This window comes from Polypterus senegalus, chromosome 13 (genome assembly GCF_016835505.1).
Source record: "Polypterus senegalus isolate Bchr_013 chromosome 13, ASM1683550v1, whole genome shotgun sequence".
In the NCBI taxonomy this organism is placed as follows: Eukaryota; Metazoa; Chordata; class Cladistia; order Polypteriformes; family Polypteridae; genus Polypterus; species Polypterus senegalus.
In genome coordinates this window covers 125,076,116-125,099,984 of record NC_053166.1, presented here as the reverse complement: position 1 = coordinate 125,099,984, position 23,869 = coordinate 125,076,116, and the positions used below count along the sequence as shown (strand labels likewise).

The 23,869-nt window shown below is 37.1% G+C and overlaps 1 protein-coding gene across 2 annotated transcripts in view; it reads left to right on the top strand.

Annotated features, from left to right (window-relative positions):
• Positions 1-7,750: 7,750 nt before the first annotated feature.
• The window catches only part of zc3h7a (zinc finger CCCH-type containing 7A), an 80,349-nt gene continuing 64,230 nt past the window's right edge, over positions 7,751-23,869 (top strand). For both annotated transcript variants that reach the window (XM_039776445.1, XM_039776444.1), the window contains exons 1-5: positions 7,751-8,142; positions 16,826-16,930; positions 19,436-19,475; positions 19,621-19,818; positions 20,203-20,361. In XM_039776445.1, coding sequence (XP_039632379.1) covers positions 16,863-16,930; positions 19,436-19,475; positions 19,621-19,818; positions 20,203-20,361 — 465 coding nt within the window. In that variant the 5' untranslated portion in view covers positions 7,751-8,142; positions 16,826-16,862. The remainder of the gene's footprint in view (positions 8,143-16,825; positions 16,931-19,435; positions 19,476-19,620; positions 19,819-20,202; positions 20,362-23,869) is intronic.

Below are 23,869 nucleotides of genomic sequence, written 5' to 3'. Positions count from 1 at the left end.
ATTCAAGTACTATAGAGGTGTCTTGTGCCAAACAAAGACAAATGAGAACTTTCAACCTTTAACATAAGAAAATATTAACAGCTTGCTTGCCAGAACTAATGAGAAAAAAACACATTGGAAGCTATAAGAGTGCATATTGTGTTTAAGGAAATCTGAGAAGACAGACCAGTGAATGGTCCTTATTTTCAAAGCTCAGTGCTCTAAGACCTAATATTTGCATTCTAGCATGATAGTGTAAATGTGAATCATGTGTGCATGCAGTGACATGCTTAGCTTGATTAGCCACCCTAGTTCACTTGGTGCAAGTGAGTGTGGAATCCTGGTCAGGGTTGTTTCCTACTTTGGGTTAAGTGGGACTGAGATAGATGCTAGCATTATACAGCCCTTTGATTAAATAATTATGCTCAGAAAATGGACAGATGGAAACCTACAACATTAAAATTTCATGAGTCTGAAACCCGTTTAATTCAATTCATTGACATGACAGGCCAGAGCTCATCATGGTAGCACTGGGTGCAAGGCTGGAACCAGCCCTAGTAGGATGTCAGTCCAACACAGGATCAACTCATGCACACACTCACACTGTAGCCAATCTAGAGTAACAAGTTAACCAAACATGCATGTTTTAGGGGACATGGGATGAAAAAGCAAGTACCTGGAGGAAAACCCAAAATGACACAGGGAGAACATGGAAATCCAGGATGCTGGATTTCAGAATCAGATTCAGCTTTATTGTCATTAAATATTGTACAAGTATTACAACAATAAAAAAGAGTTTGTCATTTGACCAGAAATGCAAATAATAGAAATGCTTAGTTATACAGTAGAAACAGATACATTAAGAGTATATATAATCTTAACAATGAGATGTAGAGTTCAGCAGTGTGACTGCTACAGGAAAGAAACTGTTGGACTGTTGGTGCTGGCATGGAGACACCTGTTATCATTTACTCAACGATAAATGGTAAATTGTTTGTGGTTGGGGTGGAATATATCGATGATGATACTGCGTATCCTCCATAATCATCAATTGTAATACAGGCCCTAAATGGTAGGTAGAGGGGTGCTAATGTTGTACTGGGCAGTTTCTACTACTTGTAGGGCCTTTCAGTCAGCAAGAGTACAACTGTATACCACACCAAAATGCAGGTGGAAAGAATACTCCCAGTTGTGTAGCCGTTGATGTTGGTGAGGATCTGAGTTCTTAGTTGGGCTTTCCTCAGTCTCCACAAAAGAACAAATCCTTCTCAGCCTTTTAGACAGGGACAGAGGTGTTGAGAGTCCAGGAGATGTCCTCACAGTTGTGAGCTCCCAGGAACTTGAAGCTGAAGATTTGCATAACAGCAGTCCCAGTTTAAAAAGACGAGGGAGTGGCTGCAGCTTTTTGATTTCCAGAAGTCCATGATGAGTTCCATAGTCTACTTAATGTTAAAGGTCAGGTTGTTGTTGGAGTATCATGTCTCTAAGCTGTGGACCTCCTCTCTGTAGGCCAATTCATCATTGTTACCGATGAGACCAACTAATGTGGTGTCTTCCACAAATGTGATTAGGGTGTTGGAACCATGGGGGGAACACAATTGTGAGTGAACAGGGAGTAATTGTAACCTGATGAATGAAGAGTAATGAAGAGGGAGTAATCTGTGTACAGAGGGTGCAGACCTATAAATACCTGGGGGTGCAGCTGGATGATAAATTGGACTGGACTGCCAATACTGATGCTCTGTTCAAGAGAGGACAGATCTGACTATACTACCTTAGAAGGCTGGTGTCTTTCAACATCTGCAATAAGATGCTGCAGATGTTCTATCAGACTGTTGTGGTGAGTGCCCTCTTCTACATGGTGGTGTGCTGGGGAAGCAGCATAAAGAAGGACGCCTCACGCCTGGACAAACTGGTGAGGAAGGCAGGCTCTATTGTAGGCATGGAGCTGAAGAGTTTGACATCCGTGGCAGAGCGACGGGCGCTGAGCAGGTTCCTGTCAATCATGGAGAATCCACTGAACAGTATCATCTACAGACTGCTGTCACTGCCCTGCTCCACTGACAGACTGAGGAGAACGTTCCTCCCCCACACTATGCGACTCTTCAATTTCACCCGGTGGGGTAAACGTTAACATTATACAATGTTATTGTCTGTTTTACCTACATTTTTATCACTCTTTAATTTAATATTGTTTTTTATCAGTATGCTGCTACTGGAGTATGTGAATTTCCCCTTGGGATTAATAAAGTATCTATCTAAATTAGAAGATTCAGTATGCAACCTTGAGGGACGCCACTGCTCAGGATAACAGTGAAAGAGGTGTGGTTCTCTACCTGAACAGCCTGGGGTCTGTTAGACACAAACTCAAGAATCTAATTACATAGTGAGGTGCTTAACCCAGGGTTTCTGAGCTTAGTCACCAGCATAGAGGACACAACAGTGTCAAATGCCGAACTAAAGTCAACACACAACTTCCTTAACATAACATTCCTTGCTCTTCTACTAGTGGGACAGAGGGGGCTGAAGCACTGTAGAGATAGCATCTTTAGGTGACCTGTTCAGGTGGTATGAGGTAGCAGCACTAATCTTTGTCAAACATTGCTCCTTAACATTAAAATGGAATTTACAATAAGGCAAAGTTAGAAAATCAAGATACATGAACTATTACAGAAGATGAACCTTGAGACAGAATAGAATGGAAAAAAAGAAGGAAAACATTAAAGGAAGTGTCATTGGTATTTGTAAATCTATCACACTATTTCCAAAAAGAGCACCACAGTGGCAAAGTGGCAGCACTGCTGCCTCACAGTAAAAAAAACTAAGCTTCACATCCCGGGTCCTCCCTGCATGGAGTTTACATGTATTCCCTGTGTCTACATGGGTTTCCTCCGGGTGCTCCAGTGTCCTCCCACAGTCCAAAGACATGGATTGGAGATGCCAGATTGGCCCTATTGTGTGTCTGGGTTGTGTATGTTTGCCTTGTGATGGACTAGTGTGCTGTTCAGGGTTTGTTCCTGCCTTGCATCCTATGCTATTGGCGATAGGCTCAAGCATTTCCTGTGACTCTGTTCAGTAAGTTAGAAAATGACTGTCTATATACAAAATAGGAAAAAATCAAGGATTGGTAGAAGCAGGATAGAAGGAAGAGAGAGTGGATGAGTTTAGCAATACCAGTAATTGAATTAATTGAGAAGAAAACAAGGGATGTTTTTTGAAAGACAACAAAAGAGAATTTTCTAAAGAAAGGAGTTCTGCAGAATTGGGTAGGACTTCAATCAGCAGAGCCACTTGAGAGCCATTGATGTGAAGACTGTTTTGGGGAGAAAACAGAGGAAGACTTATGGATGGCAAAGGATTCTGTCCATTCACAGCAGCAATCACAGAGCTCACTTATACTATCTTTCCTAACTAAAAAGATTACAATATGCAAAATTTCTAGGCAACTCAGGCCCCATCTTCAGGCAAAATGTAATAAACGGGCCCGAGTTGCCTAGAAAGCTTGCATATTGTAATCTTTTTAGTTAGCCAATAAAAGGTGTAATTTTGCTTGACTTCTCATTATATCCATGATGGCTAACATGGTACAACATCCTAGTACTATTGCATAACTGTTGTCAGAACTAGGTTGTTTATTGTGGGTGTTATTCTAATGATGTCAGCACAGCTTTGTTCAATAAAAGGTCTTTGCATCCATTCCCAATGTGAACACTCATAAAATTATAATGGCTAGAGACTTTGATTGTGTTTTAAATCCAGACCTAAATAGGTCTACTGCCACAGGGGCGATGATGTCCAACACTGCAAAAACAATTACACAGATTGTAACTGATCATAACTTATCAGACCCCTGGGGATTTCTAAAGAAAAACTCAAGATCATATTCCTTCTACTCACCAGTGCCTCACTGCTACTCAAGAAGTGATTATTTTTTTATAGATAATAATTTCTTGCCTACAATTAAATCTTGTAAATATGACGCTATTGTTATCTATGATGACGCCCCTTTGATCAAGGAGCTAAAATCATTATGCCCCACATACTCTTCTCGCAGATGGCATCTTAACCCACTTTTATTAGCAGATGAGAACTGTACAGAATATATATCCAAGCAAATCAATTTTTTTAGAGACAAATATATCCTCTGAGGTTTCTGCAGGCTTTCTTAAGAGGACAGATTATCTCATACCTTACCAAAAAAAGTAAATTGGAAACCAAGAAGGTATCAGAGCTAATAAATGACATTACCAGAATAGATCAAGAACATGGCAGGTGTCCAAATTAAGCACTTCATAGGAAAAGACAGGCTCTGCATTCTGAACTCAACCTCTTGACAACTAAAGAAACAGAACAACTCATTTTTAAATCAAGACATCATTACTATGAACATGGAGAGAAAGCTAATAAGATTTTTAGCTCAACAAACCCACAAGCAGGAAGTTCACAATGTAATCCTAGCAATTACCAACGCAGACAGAGACAAAATCATTGACCATAAAAATATAATGTGCACATTTAGAGACTAATATACATCCTTATATTCTATTGAGTTTAAAGAAGACAAGACACAACCTAATGCATTTCTGGATGCATTACAGATACCACAACTAGATACTCTCAGTGCAGAGGAATTGGATAAACCTCTGGCACTATCAGAATTACTAGATGCTATAAACTCATTTCAGAGTGGGAAAGCAGCAGGCCCTGATGGCTACCCTGCCGAATTTTATTAAAAAATTCTCAATTAAGCAAGCTCCCCTTTTATGAGCAACATTTACAGAAGCTAGAGCAGGGGTCTCCAACTCCAGTCGTAGAGAGCTACTGTGACTGCAGGTTTTCATTCTAATCCTTTTCTTAATTAGTGACCAGATGTTGCTGATAATTAACTATTTGCCTTAATTTTAATTGATGCACAACTTAAAACTCAGGCCCCTTAATTATTTATTTTTCCTTAATTAGCAACCAAACAATATTAAGACACAAAATGTACCAACAAACATACAACAACCTGCGTCCATCACACAATAACTGAAAAGAAAGAAAGGTGAAGGCCTCAGTAATGTTGATTTGCTCAGCTCCACAAAACATTTTGACAGTGCTCTTAAAAAAGAAAATCAACAGTTTTGAAAATGTCTGCCATGGCAGAGCCACAGTAGCTCACCATGACTGGAGCTTGAGGCCCCTGAGCTTCAGACAATAAAATTTTACCTCAAACTTTCCGTCAAACTTTAATTACCGTCTTTCCTAAGCAAATAAGGACTTATTGCAATGTGCATCATATAGACCAATCCCACTTTTGAATAATGATGTTAAGATACTCTCCAAAGTCCTACAGATCTGTACATAGACAACGTCTTTGCAACCTACGAACAATAACTCTCCAGATTTAACTTTCCAGTAACACATTTCTTTTACTACTTTCAAATTAGAAACTGTGCCAATGCACAGAATTCACTCGAGCTCCTTATGTGAAAAGCATTCAATTATTATAACTTAAAATTATATATCGAGCGCATCTGTCTCATTTAAAATTGTTTAAAATGTTTCCAGGGTAAGATCCATCCTGCAAACATTATAGTTAAAGCCTCATTGGGCTACTGTATATGTTCTGGGCATGCACCAAATTAACATCATTCTGGACCAAAATCTTTAAATGCCTTTCAGACAGCCTTGGAGTCACAATCCCTCCTGATTCACTAACAGCTGTGGTTGGGGTACTTCCAGATGGGCTTAAAGTGGAGAAAGACAAACAAACTGTAATTGCCTCTACTTCACTATTGACACGCAGACTTATCTTGCTCAACTGGAAGAATGCTAACTCACCTCTTTTAAGTCAGTGGGTAACTGATGTTATATATTATCTAAAATTGGAAAAAATCAAACTCTCACTTAGACAATCTGTACAAAACTTTTTCAAAACTTGGCAGGATCTAATCAATAAGATTTTATATTAAGCATTTAAATTGAGGAAGCGGATTCTTTCCCCTCTTTTTTATTTTATTTATTTTGATTTATTTATTTACATATTTTTACTATTATTAAAGTTTTACTTTGCTGACCTAGCTCTCTTTCTTGTGAGTGGGGGTTGATTTGTTTCGAACTTAGTTTTGTTGAACTTGACTTACTTGTATGGAATGTTATTTAATTTTAATAAAATTTAAAAAAAATGTAAGTACTTGGGAACAACAGTACAGAGTAATGGGGAGTGTGGAAGAGTAGGGTGGAGAAGAGTGTCAGGAGTCATTTGTGACAGACAGGAATCAGCAAGAGTGAAAGGGGAGGTCTACAGGATGGTAGTGAGACCAGCTATGTTATATGGGTTGGAGATGGTGGCACTGACCAAAAAACAGAAGACAGAACTGGAGGTTGCAGAGTTAAAGATGTTAATATTTCCAATGGGTGTGACAAGGATTGACAGAATTAGAAATGAGTACAATAGAGTGCTAGCTCAGGTTGGATGGTTGGGAGACAAAGTCAGAGGCAAGATTGCATTGGTTTGGACATTTACAGAGTAAAAATGCTGGGTATAATGGGAAAAGGATGTTAAGGATAGAGCTGCCAGGTAAGAGTAAAAGAGGAAGGCCTAAGAGAAGGTTTATGGATGTGTTGAGAAAGGTGGTGGGTGTGACAGAGCAAGATGCAGAGGACAGGAAGTTATGAAAAAGATGATCTGATGTGCAACCTCTAATGGGAGCATCCAAAAGAAGAAGAGGACAATTGGACTATAAAACCAGATGATGTGCATTGTTTAAAGTTTATTGGATACATTTACTTTTATTAAAAAAAAAAAAAAACTCTGGACAAATAATAGAGTACAAGATGCAACTATTTATTTGTTCCACAATTCTTATTCTAGTCTAGAAAAAACAGGCAGTACTGTGAAGATTGTTTTTTTCCCCCCAAGTGCTGTTCTGCCATCCCTTTTAAGTGTCCAGGTTAATGGAATGGCCAGCAGACCACAATTTCTGAGGTCAAGGTCTGTGCTTCTGATGCAGATGTGAGCAAAACTGGAGCATTACAAGGAAAGGTCCTGTCACCTTTTCTCTTCACCCTGTACACTTCAGACTATACATATAATACCAGGTCAGGTCACTTGCAGAAATGTTCTAATGATTCTGCACTAATGGGATGTATGAACAAAGAGGATGAAACTACTAGAGTTCATTTATATTTACAGCAATACACCTTTATAATAACTCTCTGTGAATGCTCTCTTATCTTTCACCAAATTTTCTTATTATTATATTGTATTAAGTTTTAACTAATGAGTAGTAAAATTTCACAAAATTATACGAGAGTTCTTATAGTGCATACACCTGAATGCACAAGGAGATTTGCTCGAACCAGATTGCATTTATTAAAATGAAACACTAAATTAAAAATACATTTGTATAACTGTGTCGAAGCACTGCATTAGTGTCACCACTTTCTGTCCAGTGTATCCAACTTAAGGTTAGTGATGCAGATTCCAGCCCTGGCAACATCTGGTGCAAGGCAGGAAAAATCAGTGGAAAGGGCACCATTACGTTGCACAGCACTCATATCACATTTTGTTTTACAGTTTTAATCAATGGTTAAAGAAGGCTCTCTTAAAAAAAACTGAAAAAGTATGTGATGTTGCATTTTAGCACATTATTACCACATAATAGCACACATACGCAAGAATTTACCCTTAAAAAGGGCGGCGCAGTGTACTGCCCACAGGATCCATTCTCTTGGTTTCGAATCCCGCTCGTTGTTCGTGTGGTTTTTGTACATTTTAAGCCGTGTTCACAGAGTGCCGATAAGGCAAATGCTGGTGTCGATTCTCAAGTCCCGTATACCCAGTGATTTAAAATACCTTCTTTGTACAGGCGACCACGAATGCGTTCTGTGGGATTTGAAATTGAACAGCACCACCTAAAAGAAATCCTCTCGCGGTGACAGAGGAATCGGAAGCTGCTCTCGTGATTGATTTCATTTGTAACACAGGCGGTGGTCTGCTGAGGGCGCTCTTCGAAAATAATGAAACTTTAAAACAAAACGTTGCTTGTGTGGCACAATAAATGTGAAAAAAAGCATCTGGTAACCGGACGAAGGTGAAAAAACCTCAGGTGTTGAAAGAGCGCTATTCTGTCTAAACGGAAGCAGGAGGTCGAATACATTTTCTTGACAAGAGGGAAGGTAATTATACAGTTTATATAATATTGAGTCTCGAAAACACAGGCAGCCGTACTTCTCTTTAAGCGTTTGAACTGTATAGTGTAACTGAGAACAGCGATGAAGGGGTGGGTAAAGATGTTCATTTTTAGCCCTTAAAGTTGCGGGGGGGGTGGATGAAGTAGTCACTGTATTTTATAGGCAACAGCGAAGAACAGTTCTTATATAAGTTGAGCTGACAATTGTATTTCTCAGATGTAATCAGTAAGATATATATTAATTCCTGTAGTGACATTTCTGCACAGGCGCGTGTCTGGACATCTCCAGAACCTCACCGCTTTGTCGCCGCGTACCCTCATTTTAAATTGTAACGTTTCCTGGAACGTTTTCACTGTCTTTCTGCTGTTAACAACCCAGTAACTTTTATCAGTTTTTAAGCATTGTATTCTTACATTTAGTAATTAAGAGCCATACACAGCATTCGTCAGTTTATGTGGGTATTTCGAAACGCGTCGAATTTGCACAGAGGTGATAATTTAATATGCTTTAAAGATAAAAAAATCTTTTCCGCATTCTTCCTTTGAAATGACTTCAGTAGCGAGGTTACATTCAAATAAACGGGCCTCTTAAATCCTCGCGCTCACCTAAAAGACCCTTCGCATTAGCAGGGGACTCGCTGGAGGCTTCAGTCCCGCTGGGCAGACAATGTTAAAATGTATCGAGTCAAAACCGTCACTTTCTGTATTACTGCGTTCTACACCTACCAAGTATTTGACTAATTAATTCTCTCCAATTAACACTAATCTATGTTTAAATCGGAAGGGATTGCTCTAAAAACTAATCAATCATGGCAGTTTCTCAGTCCTCCTTTTAGCATATACCAGTATCTCGCAGGTATCCCCTCTTGATTGTTAAATGCAAGGTGAAGAACGATGCTGCCGAGTCGTGATTTTTTTTTCTTCAACGTTTTACTAAAAGGAATCATAATTAAAAAGCAGTATTTTGCTTTATCTGCTGGTTAATGTTAATGGAGGATGTTTTCTGAGCCAAATCATAATTATTGTTCATGACCATTGTTTTTCTTTTGCCATTGATCCATTTTCAAACTCATTTATCCAAATCGGGCTCATGTGGTGTTGGTGTATATCCTAGAAGAACCAGGAACGTTTTCCAAAGCCACACTCGTCCTTTAATAACACCAGTTTTGATAAGTTTATGTTCCAGATGACAGGATAAGTGATAATGATAATCATTGCCTAACCCTCCAATAGGACAATATTAATATTTCTTGAAAAGCCTGCTAAGATAATGCACCTTACAGATTGCCACTTCCAACAGTAAATAAACCTAGCAGTTATGATTTTTATTGACTTAAGCTATTTACCAAATTAAAGGGAGTGTGAATAGAAGGGAGGGGTGCAGTGGGCCTGATCAGATTTGTTAAGTATTCAGTTGATTTCTACAAGCAATGCTCAAAACTCTTAACAGTTTCCAGTTTTAGGCAGCAATTGCCATAACATACAGTAATGAAGAAGGTTTAAAGGTATTTATTTGCTGTATACACCTGAAATGATTGGTGCTTCATGAAACATCATCTTGAATTGGCTTAAACTACAGGCTCAGTAGTAATGAAATAAATTGCATACTGTATGCTGTAGTTGGACATTGCTGTGAAATGAACCATTTTTCCAGTAATCCTTCTCGGCCACTGGTTTGCAAGGTACCAGGGCCAATCCCGGCACCAGTAGATTATAAGCAGGAAATAACCTTTTAGAGGAGGGCCTTCTACCTTTGTCATGTTCATGTACTTGCCCAAGTTAGGAGAGTTTGCTCCTCATCTTATTGTTTATTTGGCAGATGCCCTTTGCTAAGTATATAAGGCAACTGAGTCCATGTACACTGTTGGAAAATTGGAGCACAATCTAATGATTTTTGGTATTGACCCTGACCCTTTGTGATTTAAGGTCTGAAACTACCTATTTAATTTAAAATTGGTATCCATCTCAGCAGTATATTTTGGGCTGTTGGAGGAAATCTGTTGAGACCCTTTATATAAGCCACCCTAGCTGGATATAGAAGTTTCCACATCATGTCAGATAATTGTTCACTCTCAGGAACATTGTGGTATATTTCTGTATAGAACCAGTCACTCCTTGGTTGATTTCCCTATTGAAGCATTCAATCCATTCTGGTTCAGAGTACAGCACAGGTTGTAGTAGGTAACTCAATGCATATATTACCAGTTAATACAAATATGGTGAAGCACAGACCTAAAAGACAATGGGATATTATGGCATAGTCCTTAATGCTCATTCAGTGAAACCGAGTATTAGTATACATTAGCATATTTCACTATACCTTTTAATATCTTTCACTAAGTTTATAGTATAGTTTTACAGAGTACTTACTGTTATATGTACAGAAAACGTAGCAGTTCTAGATGAAGTCCAGAGAAGAGCAACTAAGCTAATTCAAGACTGCAAGTTATGAGCCTTGAGGAAAAGCCTGAACAAGTTGGATCTTCTGGGTCAGCTGCAGTGTGGATTCAAAATGGGATCATCCTGAGATCCTGGTGAAGCGGGGATTAATGTTAATGACATAACCTGTATGCAATAATGATTGACAGGTATCAATTATTTTCAAAGATTTGCCAACTGTAATATCTACAAAACTGGAAAAAGAGTAAAACAAAAGAGGTAGTGATGCTTAAGATGAGATTTTATTGACTTGTTATTGACTTGTAATTAACTGTTCAAATTAACATTGAGTCATTACTGTGCAAATATAACTTTTTTGTCTTATAATTCCACACTTACTGAAAAAAGAGGCACCATTATCAGAAGATTCTTTCAGTAAAGCAACAACACAAGATTTAGGATCTACTGGTTAATGCTAGGTAACAGTAAGGGTGAACATACTAATGCAGTATTAAATTCTTGGTTCATTATTTTTCAGGTGTTATTTTACAGGAAAAGGTAACATTGTGATATTTTTCATGGCTTTTTATTAGCCCTAAAGGGAACAATACTTCCAATAATCCTATAGTACTCCTTGTAACAACAGTCATTTTGGAAATTATTTAGTGCAGGGAATCTCAAAGTCAGTCCTTGGTGGTCAGCTGTGGCTTTAGGTTTTTGTTTCAACCAGATTCATAATTGGTGACAACAGCTGATCTCACTGACCTCACTCATTTAATTAGCTGTTTTTTTTTCCTCTTCTCTTATTTCACATACAGCAGCATGATTTTTACATTTCTAAAACATTACAAGAATTTCTGTTTTCAGCTATAGCTTTAAATTCTTTACTGTTTTGTGTCCCTTCATAGTATCTTAATAGTGATAGTTAAATGAGAGGAACAGATACCCATGCAAACAACACTGAATTGTGAAAGGCTGCAACTACTATAGCGTCAGACCCACTAATTAGTAAATAATGAATTCATTAAACAATTAGAACACATGGAAAAGAATGAAAATATTGTTAAAAAGAAAAAGAAAATACACTATTCCCATATAACTGCTTAATGCGTTTAGTATATATATAATTTTTTTATTTTTTAACCAGTTTTCTAATTTCTGTATTGTTCCCAAAACACATAATCTGGGAAACAACAGTTTACTTAATTAGCCCAGGAGTCCAAATAAAAAAACAAAAGCTGGTTGAAACAAAAACTTGCAGCCACAGTGGGTCCCCATGACTGAGTTTGAGAACCCCTGATTTACTGTTTTGTTTCCAAGGAAGTATAATTAGATTAGATAAGATTACATAATTTATTAATCCAAAGGAGGAAACCGGGATGAGGATGTAACGAATGGAATGCAAATTTGAATGTAGTGTTTCTAAGTATGTTTCATGGGGGACGTCCCAAAGGGGCCAAAATGTGCCATGTCTCTTTAAATGTATGGGGAGTGCATAGTGGCATTTCATCAATTGTTATTGTGGAGCTGTTAGTGAGCAATTAGACAATTCGCTGGCCACAAAGATGTAAAATGTCAGGCCACAAAAGGACTGTCCATGGATTAGTTAAAATTTTTCTTTTTATTCTTTTTCAATAACCATTGACATGTTGAATTGGCTAACCAGTACTGATTAAGTTAGACAGTAATAATTTAGGGACTATCAAAACTCAACATGATGTTATTTTGAAGCCATTTGGTGAATAGGATTGACGCACTTCGTTGGGCTGTTCTCATCACAGTTGTTCAAATGTTTAAGTAAATGCTTAATTACTGGTTAACTACTTTTTGTTATACTTTTTTCTTAAGGCTGTTTGTTTTAATAGGCACTCAATTGAAGTGCTGTTGACCATTTATAATCTAGCGCTTATTCCCTCAGGTAGTAAAATCAGAAATTAACTTTCTCATCAGATCCTTCTTGGAAAAAACAAATGCAGGTAGTCCCCAGGTTACGGACATCCGACCCACGACTTACGAATGGGGCCACAGCTGCCAACGCATGCGCCTCAGTAACTGCGGCTCCATCTTTGGCCAGGGGATGCTGCAAGCGGTGGCTGGATGGAGGCTGGTGGGGGGCAATTTTGCTGCTCGCGCAGTGTAGTGTCCCTCAGGCGGCAAGCGGTTTCACTGCCCACCCACCACACACGGCTGCCCCGTTTGTTCTTGGTGGGCAGCTGGTAATGCTGCAAGCGGTGACCCAGTTGTGGCAGAACAGAGGCCATTGAGGGTGAACGTAGCGGTGGGGCGTAGCATTGTAGTGTGCCTCGGATGGCTGCCCGTTGAATGGGGGCGGTGGTGGGCGATTCACTACCCGCCTTTGGCCACACCGTGTTCATTATCGGTTGCCGGACGCGGCAGGCAGCATACTGCAGTGGAGTTGACTGTGAGGTGGGCTGGTGATGAACCGCCCCTCGCCATCCCCATTCATTCTCAATAGCAAGCCTGCTTGTACTGTTACGTACATAGAAGGAAGTTGACACTTGTCGGTACATCAAACGTGTTGACGACTGGTGCCTTTCTGTACTTTTCTGTGTTCAATATTTATTTATTTATTATCAAAGGACTAATATTATTGGCTGACATTGTGGTGTAGTGATTAAGGCTTTAAACCTGGATCTAGAACTTCAGACTCGGGTTGTGTGTTCAAATCATGGTACTGACACTGTATGACCATAAGCAAGTCCGTTCACCTGCCTGTGCTTCAATGGGAAACACAAATGTAACTTAACCAATTGTTTCTCAAATGTTGTAAATCAGATTGGCCATTAGTCAAATAATAAGTAATAATATTAATTTCATTAGGTCACTGGAGCTGCTTACTTCTGAACATGCTATGTAAAATCGCCCATAAGTAAAACATTCCAGCATTAAATCAATTCCTACTTTTCCTAATATCTTAGCTTGTGTTGGTGGTAATTGCAAAACATAATTTTACAGGACACTATTCTTTTGATTTGAATCAACAGGAGTAATGTGAAATTTTAGTGTACTGTATGTGGTTATCATTATTAAATTTTGCTTTTTCAATTTAATTTGTTTCCAATGTTCAGTCAAGTATTTCTTTTCATACTTTTCATCAGTTATAAGTGGTCCTGCTTTAAAGTCTGCTGATGCAAATGTATATATTTTTGCCTATAAAAACTGATATGTTGAAATGCCCTTTCTTAGTTGATAAATACAGTCGTAGATGTACATTCCAGCCAGATTTTAGCTATTTAGCTAAATGGAAAATTGTGTTTTTGTTTATGAGTGAGTAACTGAATCAGTCACTCATTCAACTTTGTATTCTATATATGGATATATAAGAATAAGTTATCAGATAACATAGATTCTAAATAAACAAAGTGACATTCATTCAGAATAATTTCAATTATTCACACTATTAATATTTTCCTATCATCTAGTGAATGTACTAGTATTAATTTAGTAGTATTTAAGCTGAGAAGGTTGTCTCAGTTTTTATTATTTATAGTTGTTTTTAAAATAAAATAATTCTCAGACTTTATTGTAAATAACTGTACAGTTTATTATTAAAAGATGCGGTGGTCCTTGCATGATGCTTCAGGCAGACAGAAATTCAATTTTCTCTCTCTCTATCTCTCTCTCTTTTATATATGTATATGTATATATATGTATGTGTGTATATATATATATATATATGTGTATATGTGTGTGTGTGTATATATATATATATATATATATATATATATATATATATATATATAGTGGAGGAAATAATTATTTGACCCCTCACTGATTTTGTAAGTTTGTCCAATGACAAAGAAATGAAAAGTCTCAGAACAGTATCATTTCAATGGTAGGTTTATTTCAACAGTGGCAGATTGCACATCAAAAGGAAAATCGAAAAATAACTTTAAATAAAAGATAGAAATTGATTTGCATTTCATTGAGGGAAATAAGTTTTGAACCCTCTAACAAAAAGACTTAATACTTAGTGGAAAAACCCTTGTTTGCAAGCACAGAGGTCAAACGTTTCTTGTAATTGATGACCAAGTTTGCGCACATTTTAGGAGGAATGTTGGTCCACTCCTCTTTGCAGATCATCTCTAAATCCCTAAGGTTTCGAGGCTGTCTCTGTGCTACTCTGAGCTTGAGCTCCCTCCATAGGTTTTCTATTGGATTAAGGTCCGAGACTGACTAGGCCACTCCATGACCTTAATGTGCTTCTTCTTGAGCCACTCCTTTGTTGCCTTTGCTGTATGTTTTGGGTCATTGTCGTGCTGGAACACCCATCCACGACCCATTTTCATTTTCCTGGCAGAGGGAAGGAGATTGTCGCTCAGGATTTCATGATACATGGCTCCGTCCATTTTCCGTTAATGCGATTAAGTTGTCCTGTGCCCTTAGCAGAAAAATACCCCCAAAGCAAAATGTTTCCACCCCATGCTTGACGGTGGGGACGGTGTTTTGGGGGTCATAGGCAGCATTTTCTTCCTCCAAACACAGCGAGTTGAGTTAATGCCAAAGAGCTCTATTTTGGTCTCATCAGACCACAGCACCTTCTCCCAGTCACTCTCTGAATCATTCAGGTGTTCATTGGCAAACTTCAGACGGGCCTGCACATGTGCCTTCTTGAGCAGGGGACCGTGCGAGCCCTGCAGGATTTTAATCCATTGCGGTGTAATGTGTTTCCAATGGTTTTCTTGGTGACTGTGGTCCCTGCTAATTTGAGGTCATTAACTAACTCCTCCCGTGTAGTTCTAGGATTCTTTTCACCTTTCTCAGAACCATTGACACCCCACGAGGTGAGATCTTGCGTGGAGCCCCAGAGCGAGGTCGATTGATGGTCATTTTGTGCTCCTTCCATTTTCGAACAATCGCACCAACAGTTGTCACCTTCTCTCCCAGCTTCTTGCTAATGGTTTTGTAGCCCATTCCAGCCTTGTGCAGGTCTACAATTTTGTCTCTGACATCCTTGGACAGCTCTTTGGTCTTTCCCATGTTGTAGAGTGTGGAGTCTGCTTGATTGATTGATTCTGTGGACAGGTGTCTTTTATACAGGTGACTAGTTAAGACAGGTGTCCTTAATGAGGGTGACTAATTGAGTAGAAGTGTCTAACCACTCTGTGGGAGCCAGAACTCTTAATGGTTGGTAGGGGTTCAAAACTTATTTCCCTCAATGAAATGCAAATCAATTTCTATCTTTTATTTAAAGTTATTTTTTCGATTTTCCTTTTGATGTGCAATCTGCCACTGTTGAAATAAACCTACCATTGAAATGATACTGTTCTGAGACTTTTCATTTCTTTGTCATTGGACAAACTTACAAAATCAGTGAGGGGTCAAATAATTATTTCCTCCACTGTATATATATGTGTGTGTATATATATATATATATATATATATATATATATATATATATATATATATATATGTATATATATATATATATATATATATATATATATATATATATATATATATATATATATATATATATATATATATGTATATATATATATATGTATATATATATATATATATATGTATATATATATATATATATATATATATATATATATATATATATATATATATATGATGTATATATATATATATATATATATATATATATATGTATATATATATATATATATATATATATATGTATATATATATATATATATATATATATATATGTATATATATATATATATATATATATATATATATATATATATATATATATATGTATATATATATATATATATATATATATGTATATATATATATATATATATATATATATATGTATATGTATATATATGTATATATATATGTATGTGAAAATCAAAATTCACTCCACATCATAATGTAAATATGCACTTGTGCACTAACAAACCAAGAAGCACAGCTTGTTTTTAAATGTTATTCATCTCTCACCTTCTTGGCCTTTAGCAATAGGAGCTTGTATTGGGGTTCATTACAGTCCTATACTATTAGCTTTTTATTTATTTTTTAACTAGTCGGTGCTCTGTTTTTACCCTCTACTAAAGAATAATGTATTGCAGGCATACAGGATACTTTACACATGTGTATTCTGTGTCTGCACAAGCTTCTCTAAACATCTGCATCTGCTAATGACAACATTGCCTAATTTAACAGTTTAAATAAGTAAAAAATTCAACTAAAGTTAGGAGATTTGTATTTGGGGCCTGTTGCTTAAAAAGTGTAACATGCTAGCCCTTGCTTAATTGTCCTCATTATGTGAATCTCTGCCTTTATTACAGGTATTTGACTTTTCCTGGATTTAATGTGCTGGGTAACATGTCAGATGTGTCAAAAGACAGAAGCAGCCGCTGGCAGGAAATCCAAAAAGGACTGAAGTTTATCCAGTGAGTAGTGTATATAAACTGCAGTAGAAGACTGAGTGGCTTCAGTGCACATGTGGCAACAAAATAATCTGATTTAGCAGTAGCAGGCCTTTTAATTTTCCTCCATTAAAAAGAGTCTATCGTTTCAAAGATTAGCTTCTTGGTAACACATTTGTTTTATCTAAATCAAATAGAACACTAATGCATTGACTTCTGATAAAATCTTTGATAGGCCAGTTGCTCAGGTGAAGCCTTCCAAGCAGTGAAACTTCACTATACATGTTGTAGAACCAATTAAGACTAGATAAAAGAATCAGGTTAATGTTCAAATTAATTTGCTTGTATTTTGTGTGTGAGCAAAGGAGCAAAAACTAGTCTCAGATGAAATTTTCAATGGGTGATCATAAGTTTTGTTAATACAAACGTCATCAAAACTGAGCTTTTTTTAATGCCATTCAAATAAAATGTTTTACCTTTTTTAACAACTAAGCTTTTGTTGCCAAACTATTGCCTCCATTATTGGCATAGCGTGACCCACAAAAGTTGCCTTCCAGATTGAGGTACAGGTGGTAGCTATATAGTTTTTCAGAGTAGCCTTTGCAAGCCATGCAGTGTTAAGGAGGGCATGGTCATGAAGCAGAAAATGGGGTGGTCAAATGTTTTTGTTGCATCTTTTCTCTAATTCACAGCTGGCAAATACATCAAAGTAAAGTTGATTAATTGCTTTCAATTCTCCTAGTCTATATTCATTAGCTCAGGTTTCTTAAGAAACATTGTATGTGGTGGTTTCGTTTCAGTAGTGAAAATTCGGTGTTGCCCAATGTGCATAAAGCTTGTTAATATATAATTGACTGTGTAGAATGGACTTTGCTGAACCATAACTATATTCCCATATAATATCTTCTATCTCAAACATCAGCATTGTTTGATTCTCCTGGTATCTGTGTTCTAAAACACGAAACATACATTATAAACCATAAATGCTGTGAACTGTTTTTAAATCACATATTTCAGTACATAGGAGCTAACCTGTGGCCACTTAGAAAATGAGCACTATATATGGTTTGATCGTCCTGCTTACATAGTAGCCTGTACTGGATGGCCACCATCAAATTAAATTTTGCTTGGTACTTTGCTGTCCTTTATTTTTGCTGGGTAATCTGATAAAATGTGTTTGTGGTGCTCTCTGCCCCTTGGTGACCATTAAAGTGGTGAGGGAGCAACATTTAAGGACACATATTATTCTGGGTGGCATCCAATGTGAAAACTGCTTTGGGTGGGGAGATGGGATACTTCCATACTAAGTTTAACTGAAGTCCACCTGCAATATGGAAATTGTTGTGTTAGTACTTGGAAAATTTTTGAATATGTTCATATATGTATACAAAAGTACTCAAAGTTTATTAAAATAAATGCATAACCAATTTAGATAATTCAAAAATTAAAAACCTGAAATTTTAAAATGTTTGTGCCTTCAACATGGGGTGAATGTAATGAAGCTTTACATACTTAATGGTGTCCTCCCACAGTCTAAAGACAGGCAGTTTAGAGAATTGGCTGTATTAAATTGGACCTGGTGTGTGTGTGTGTGTGTGTGCTGCAATGGGCTGGAACACTGCCCGTGTGTTGTTCCTGCTTTGGATGTTGTAAGTATACATAATTCACCTGCAATTTGTCTTATCAGGTTATTCTTGTCTAACAGCACAGTTACATTATTGCAAAAATGAGGTCATGTTTAGATTCACAAGAATTAATGATGTAAATCTGCCATGCATTTTATTGTTTTAATCATGCTGAGAGTTTTGCATTGTTTTGCAGGTTTATTCAGTTCACCTCCACAAAGTATTATAAGCACACAATATATAGGTTTTATCTCCTCATAATACCTCTCTTCTTCTTACCACCACACTGCCCTCCTTCAGTTGAGTGTTGCCCTACGTCCTCCCAGCTCTGACTCACCTGGGTAAAGGAGTGCAGTCCCTTTTATTAAGGACCTAGGAGTATGTCCGGTGCCAGGGCTACTGCCAGATGGAGGCATTTCCGGATCATGTGAAAGTCCATTACAGCAGGGATTTTGTCTCCCTGCAGCGCCCTCTTGTGGCACCCAGTGACTCCAGCAGGGGTACTCTGCTGGACTACATCTCCCAGGATGCCCTGCTGGCTTTCCAATGGGTATCGATATCTGGGGACTCTGCCATCTAGCATGTTGGGGTTGTAAAAAGCCACCAGTGACATCTTCCATCTTCAGTGGGCTTTCTGTGCATCCCTTCTGGTCCTTCCTTCTGGGTATGATCCCCTTTTCCCCGGCTGGGATGCCGGTCTGCCTACTAGGAGCCTTCCATCAGGTTAAGAAATCATCCCCTCTTCTGGCCGGGATGCCCATGTGGGGTGTGTGTGTGTGTATATATATATATATATATTTTATATTATAATATAATATATATATATATATATATATATAATATATATGCAGTATTTATATAATTAATGTGTTGTCATGACTTCTGCAATACTTTCATTTTTCAGATCCACATTGCCATATCCAGGAACACAAGAAGAATATGAGGTAAAATATTTTTCTTAAAAAACTGTTAAGTTTGTTAAATCCTCCTTCATTTTGCATCATTTTCATTCCATTATTTCAGTTCAAAAACAGTTATAATTAAAATTAGTGTTTTTCATTCGTGTTCTCTCTTCTTTTTCATTTGCAGATATTCATTAAGAAATTGGTTAAAAATCTTTTCAGTGAAGCAAATGATGCATATAAAGAAGGACATTGGGCGGTATCTTTAGAATCCTATACAGAAGCATTAAGCATATCTGATTATGCTCAATCTGAAGACATCAGTATTTCTCAAGACATTGTAGAAAAACTACATGCTAACAGAGCTGCTTGTTATTTAAATATGGTAAGTGTAGAGTTTTCTGATGACTCAACTTGTATCACTGCAGATGCTTAACAGTTAAAAAACATTTCCTCAATAGAGGAATAAACAATTGAATGGAACTGTTACTTTTTTCTTAACATGAGCTTATGTATAGTTGGCTTGCACTTTGCAAAGAAATATGCAAGATACTATATTCTTGTATCTAAACATGTAGACACTGTAAACATTTTATAATCTTAAAAATTTCTCATTGTCTTGTCTTTCTTTCTTAAACATCCATGCCTGTAAATTGAAGACTACAATGTAAAATAATCCATTTTGGAAGAAGGCATGGTGTAAACTTTTGTCTGATTGCCCAGATCTAATCCACATGAAACTTAATTGTTCTCATTGTATATCTTTCAGGGACTTTATGATCAAGTACTACAAGATTGTGAAATGGCTTTGGAACTTAATGACAGTAACTACCGAGTTCTGTATCGCAAAGCCAGGGCACTAAAGGAACTTGGAAAAGACAAAGAAGCCTATGAGTCAGTAGCAAAGTGTTCTTTAGCAGTCCCACAAGTAAGAACACATACCTATCAATTTAAATGTTTAAATTTAGTATTATGTTATTGCTGTGCATCAGTATTGCTTTAAATACTGTTACAATTAGGAAAATGGGGTCAAAGTGAAAGACTGTGTTTTATATATAAAAACCTTGTTCACTTTTTGGATTCCATTTCTTGTACTTCTTATTTGGTTTCTGTTTATCCTGTTAGTCTTTTCCTTTAATTCTTCCTAGTCCCCCATATAAAAAGAAGAGTATTTGTATAGCCTCTTTTACACTGCATTAGTTGCTTTAGAAAACATTACACTGATGTATGCATAGACATAAACAAATGTATTGTGTAAGTAAATTTATGTGTATCTTTTATATCTTCAATTTAGCAAGTCAATCCAGTAAGTAAAAGATCTTTTTAGCTAAGTGTCATGACAGTAATACTTACTTAAGATGAAAAAATCAATACTCCATCTTGCTCAGGGTATTATAAACAGAGTTGTCCAAAAAACAACAAACCAAAAGCACTTTTTGGTGTGAGCAGCTGCATAAAAAATGTGGTGTAACTTCAGGGCTGCATAATAGTTTGAATCCAAACTCCCACATCTGAAGGACTTGAATGTTGGGTTCATTGGCATGCTAGTTGGATTGTTATGGGTGAGTATTAGTTTACATATGAATGTGTCTTGCAAATGGACTTGTGTTTTGTCCGGGGCTGATTCTGGCCTTGCTTTAATGTTGCTGGGATAGGTTTCAAGTTCCCTTGATTGTAAAGATAGATTAAATTAGTTCAGTTAATAGATATTAGAAGGATGTTATTATATAAAAGCCTTCTTCAAATGCAGAAAGCTTCTATTTTAGGATTAGCATATGTACCAGTAATTGTTGGATTTTAATTTTGCATATTGGATATGGCATTTTAATTTGGATTGTAAACTATTGTGCCTCTAAATTTGTATTAAGTGTATGGCACACATCCCTAACATGATGTCCAATAATGTTCTATTTACATATACAGTATTTAATAAAAGTGTCTAATAACTTTTAATACATTTCCAGGATTGTGGTATGGTTAAACAGTCTGATTTGTAATACCAATAAATGATCCATGTTAAAAATCCTCTCAAAAAATCATATGATGCTCAGCTTTTCCTCAAGATTTTATCACCTTTTTTGTACTCTTTTAAGTTTTGGACAAATAGTAGTCTCAAAGTTGATTATGTTAAAGGCCAAAAAAATTTGGTTATATCATGGTTATGTGAACCTGTTGCAAATGAAATCCAGGCAACATCACAGTTAATGCACTTGAAAATCTGTGCATGAGTGGACACTTAAGGCTTCTATTTTGTTTGATCAACAACATTATAAACCGTAATGTCATTTTGTAGCTTTCAGACACAGTTTGTTATGGTGATGCCAGTCCCTTTTTTGTTTTTTTTTTTTTGTTGTTTTGTTCTGGCTGCAATCATTTGATTCTAGTGATCTGCTCTGGCAATCTGAAGGCTGCCAGTTTGAATCCCGTAAATGCCAGAAGTGACTCTAATCCATACCGGCGATTGCTTCGTCCTGAGTATGATGTTAACTTACATTCAGCCCTGCAAGTAGGTCCTCCAACTTTCAAGGGAAGTTTGGGGGAGTGGTGGCAAGACTAACACTCCAGCCACCAAAAAAAAAAAATAAAAAATACTTGCACTGTTCTAGTGTGCCACTGAGCTGTCACCTGCTGCACTCTGGTCCCAATCCAGGTGGTTTGTTGCATGGTGGGTATGCCAATACGCTATCACCACATGCTCCTAACATACCACTGTCATACTTTCACTTATTTGCCAAATGAAATCTTTGAAAGTACTAAATCACCATACTGTGATTATCATTGGCTGAACTGTGTTGTTAAGATTAGTGGTTGATGAGTAAAAGCAACACTGTGTATTATGCCTGATTAGGGTTGGAGCACTTACTCTTGCCCTCCGAGTGACTGTTTGTGAACTGTGAACACTTTTTCTATGCTGATTCAATGTTGATGTTTACCCAGTCAAATCGAGGTTTGCCTCCTGGTGATGCATGGATTCCATTACATTGGTAACAGCAGATTTCAAAATAAACCCCTCACTGTCTTGGTGTATCCCTTAGCTCCAATGCACCATGGTGCCAGTACAGAAAGGAATTGGCTCTGAGGACCAGAATGCATTCAAAATGGCTTCTCTTTCTTATTAAACTGAGCCCAATGTGTTTTGTTGTCCAAGCAAATATACAACAAAAATGTTTCCGGGTGTCTTGTACAAAAATGAAAAAATTAAATGGCCAGCTGAAAAACCCTGCAGCATCATGAAAATAAGTCTATAGTAATATTAAAAGACATTTTCTGTGTGATTTGATATGCTCAAAATTACTTTGTGGTATGCAAAAGTTTGGGCACCCATGCTTAAAATGTCTGTTACTGTGAATAGTTGAGCAAGTAGAAGATGAACTGATCACCAAAAAGGAATAGAGTTAAGGATGACACATTTCTTTAATATTTTAAGCAAGATTACATTTTTATTTCCATCATTTTACAGTTACAAAATACAAAAAAAATGAAAAGGCTCTGAAGCAAAAGTTTGGGCACCTGACACTGTCAGTACTTATTAACACCCCCTTTGGCAAATATCACAGGTTGTAAATGTGTTTTGTAGCCAGCTTAGAGTCTTTTAGTTCTCACTTGGGGTAATCAACTAATTCTGCAAGATTCTTGGGGCGTCTTGCATGCATTGCTCTTTTAAGATCTATCCACAGATTTTCAATGATGTTTAGGTCGGGGGAACTGTAAGGGCCACGGCAAATCCGTCAGTTTGCACCTCTTGAGGTATTCCGTTGTATATTATGCGGTGAGTTTCAGATCATTATCTTGTTGTAGGACCCATCCTCTTTTTATCTTGAACCTTTTTACAGATGGTGTGATTGTTTGCTTCCAGAATTTTCTGGTATTTATTTGAATGCATTCTTCCCTCTACCAATGACATGTACCCTGTGTCATTGGCTGCAACACAAGTCCAAAGCATGATCGATCCATCCCTATCCTTAATAGTTGGAGAGGTGTTCTTTTCCTGGAATTCAACACACTTTTTTTTTTCCTCCTTCCTTTGCACATTTTGCCAAAAAGCTCTATTTTGATCTCATCAGTCCATAGGACTTGTATCCTAAATGCATCAGGCTTGTTTAGACATTTATTTGCAGACTTGTGGTGCTGAATATTTTGGCTAGGATGCAGGAAATGTGTTCTTCTGCTAACTTTATCATAGAGGTCATATTTGTTCGGGTGTCACTATACACTAGAACAGTATATCGCATCAGAGTTTGCTATATCTTACTGAAGGCCTTTGCAGTCAAACAGGGGTTTTATTTGCCTTTCTAGCAATCCAATGAATAGTTCTTTCAGAAAGTTTTCTTGGTCTTTCTCACCTTAACTTGACCTCCACTATTCTTGTTAACTGCCATTTCCTAATAACATTACAAACTTGAGGAGACAGCTACTGGAAAGTACTTTGCTGTCTT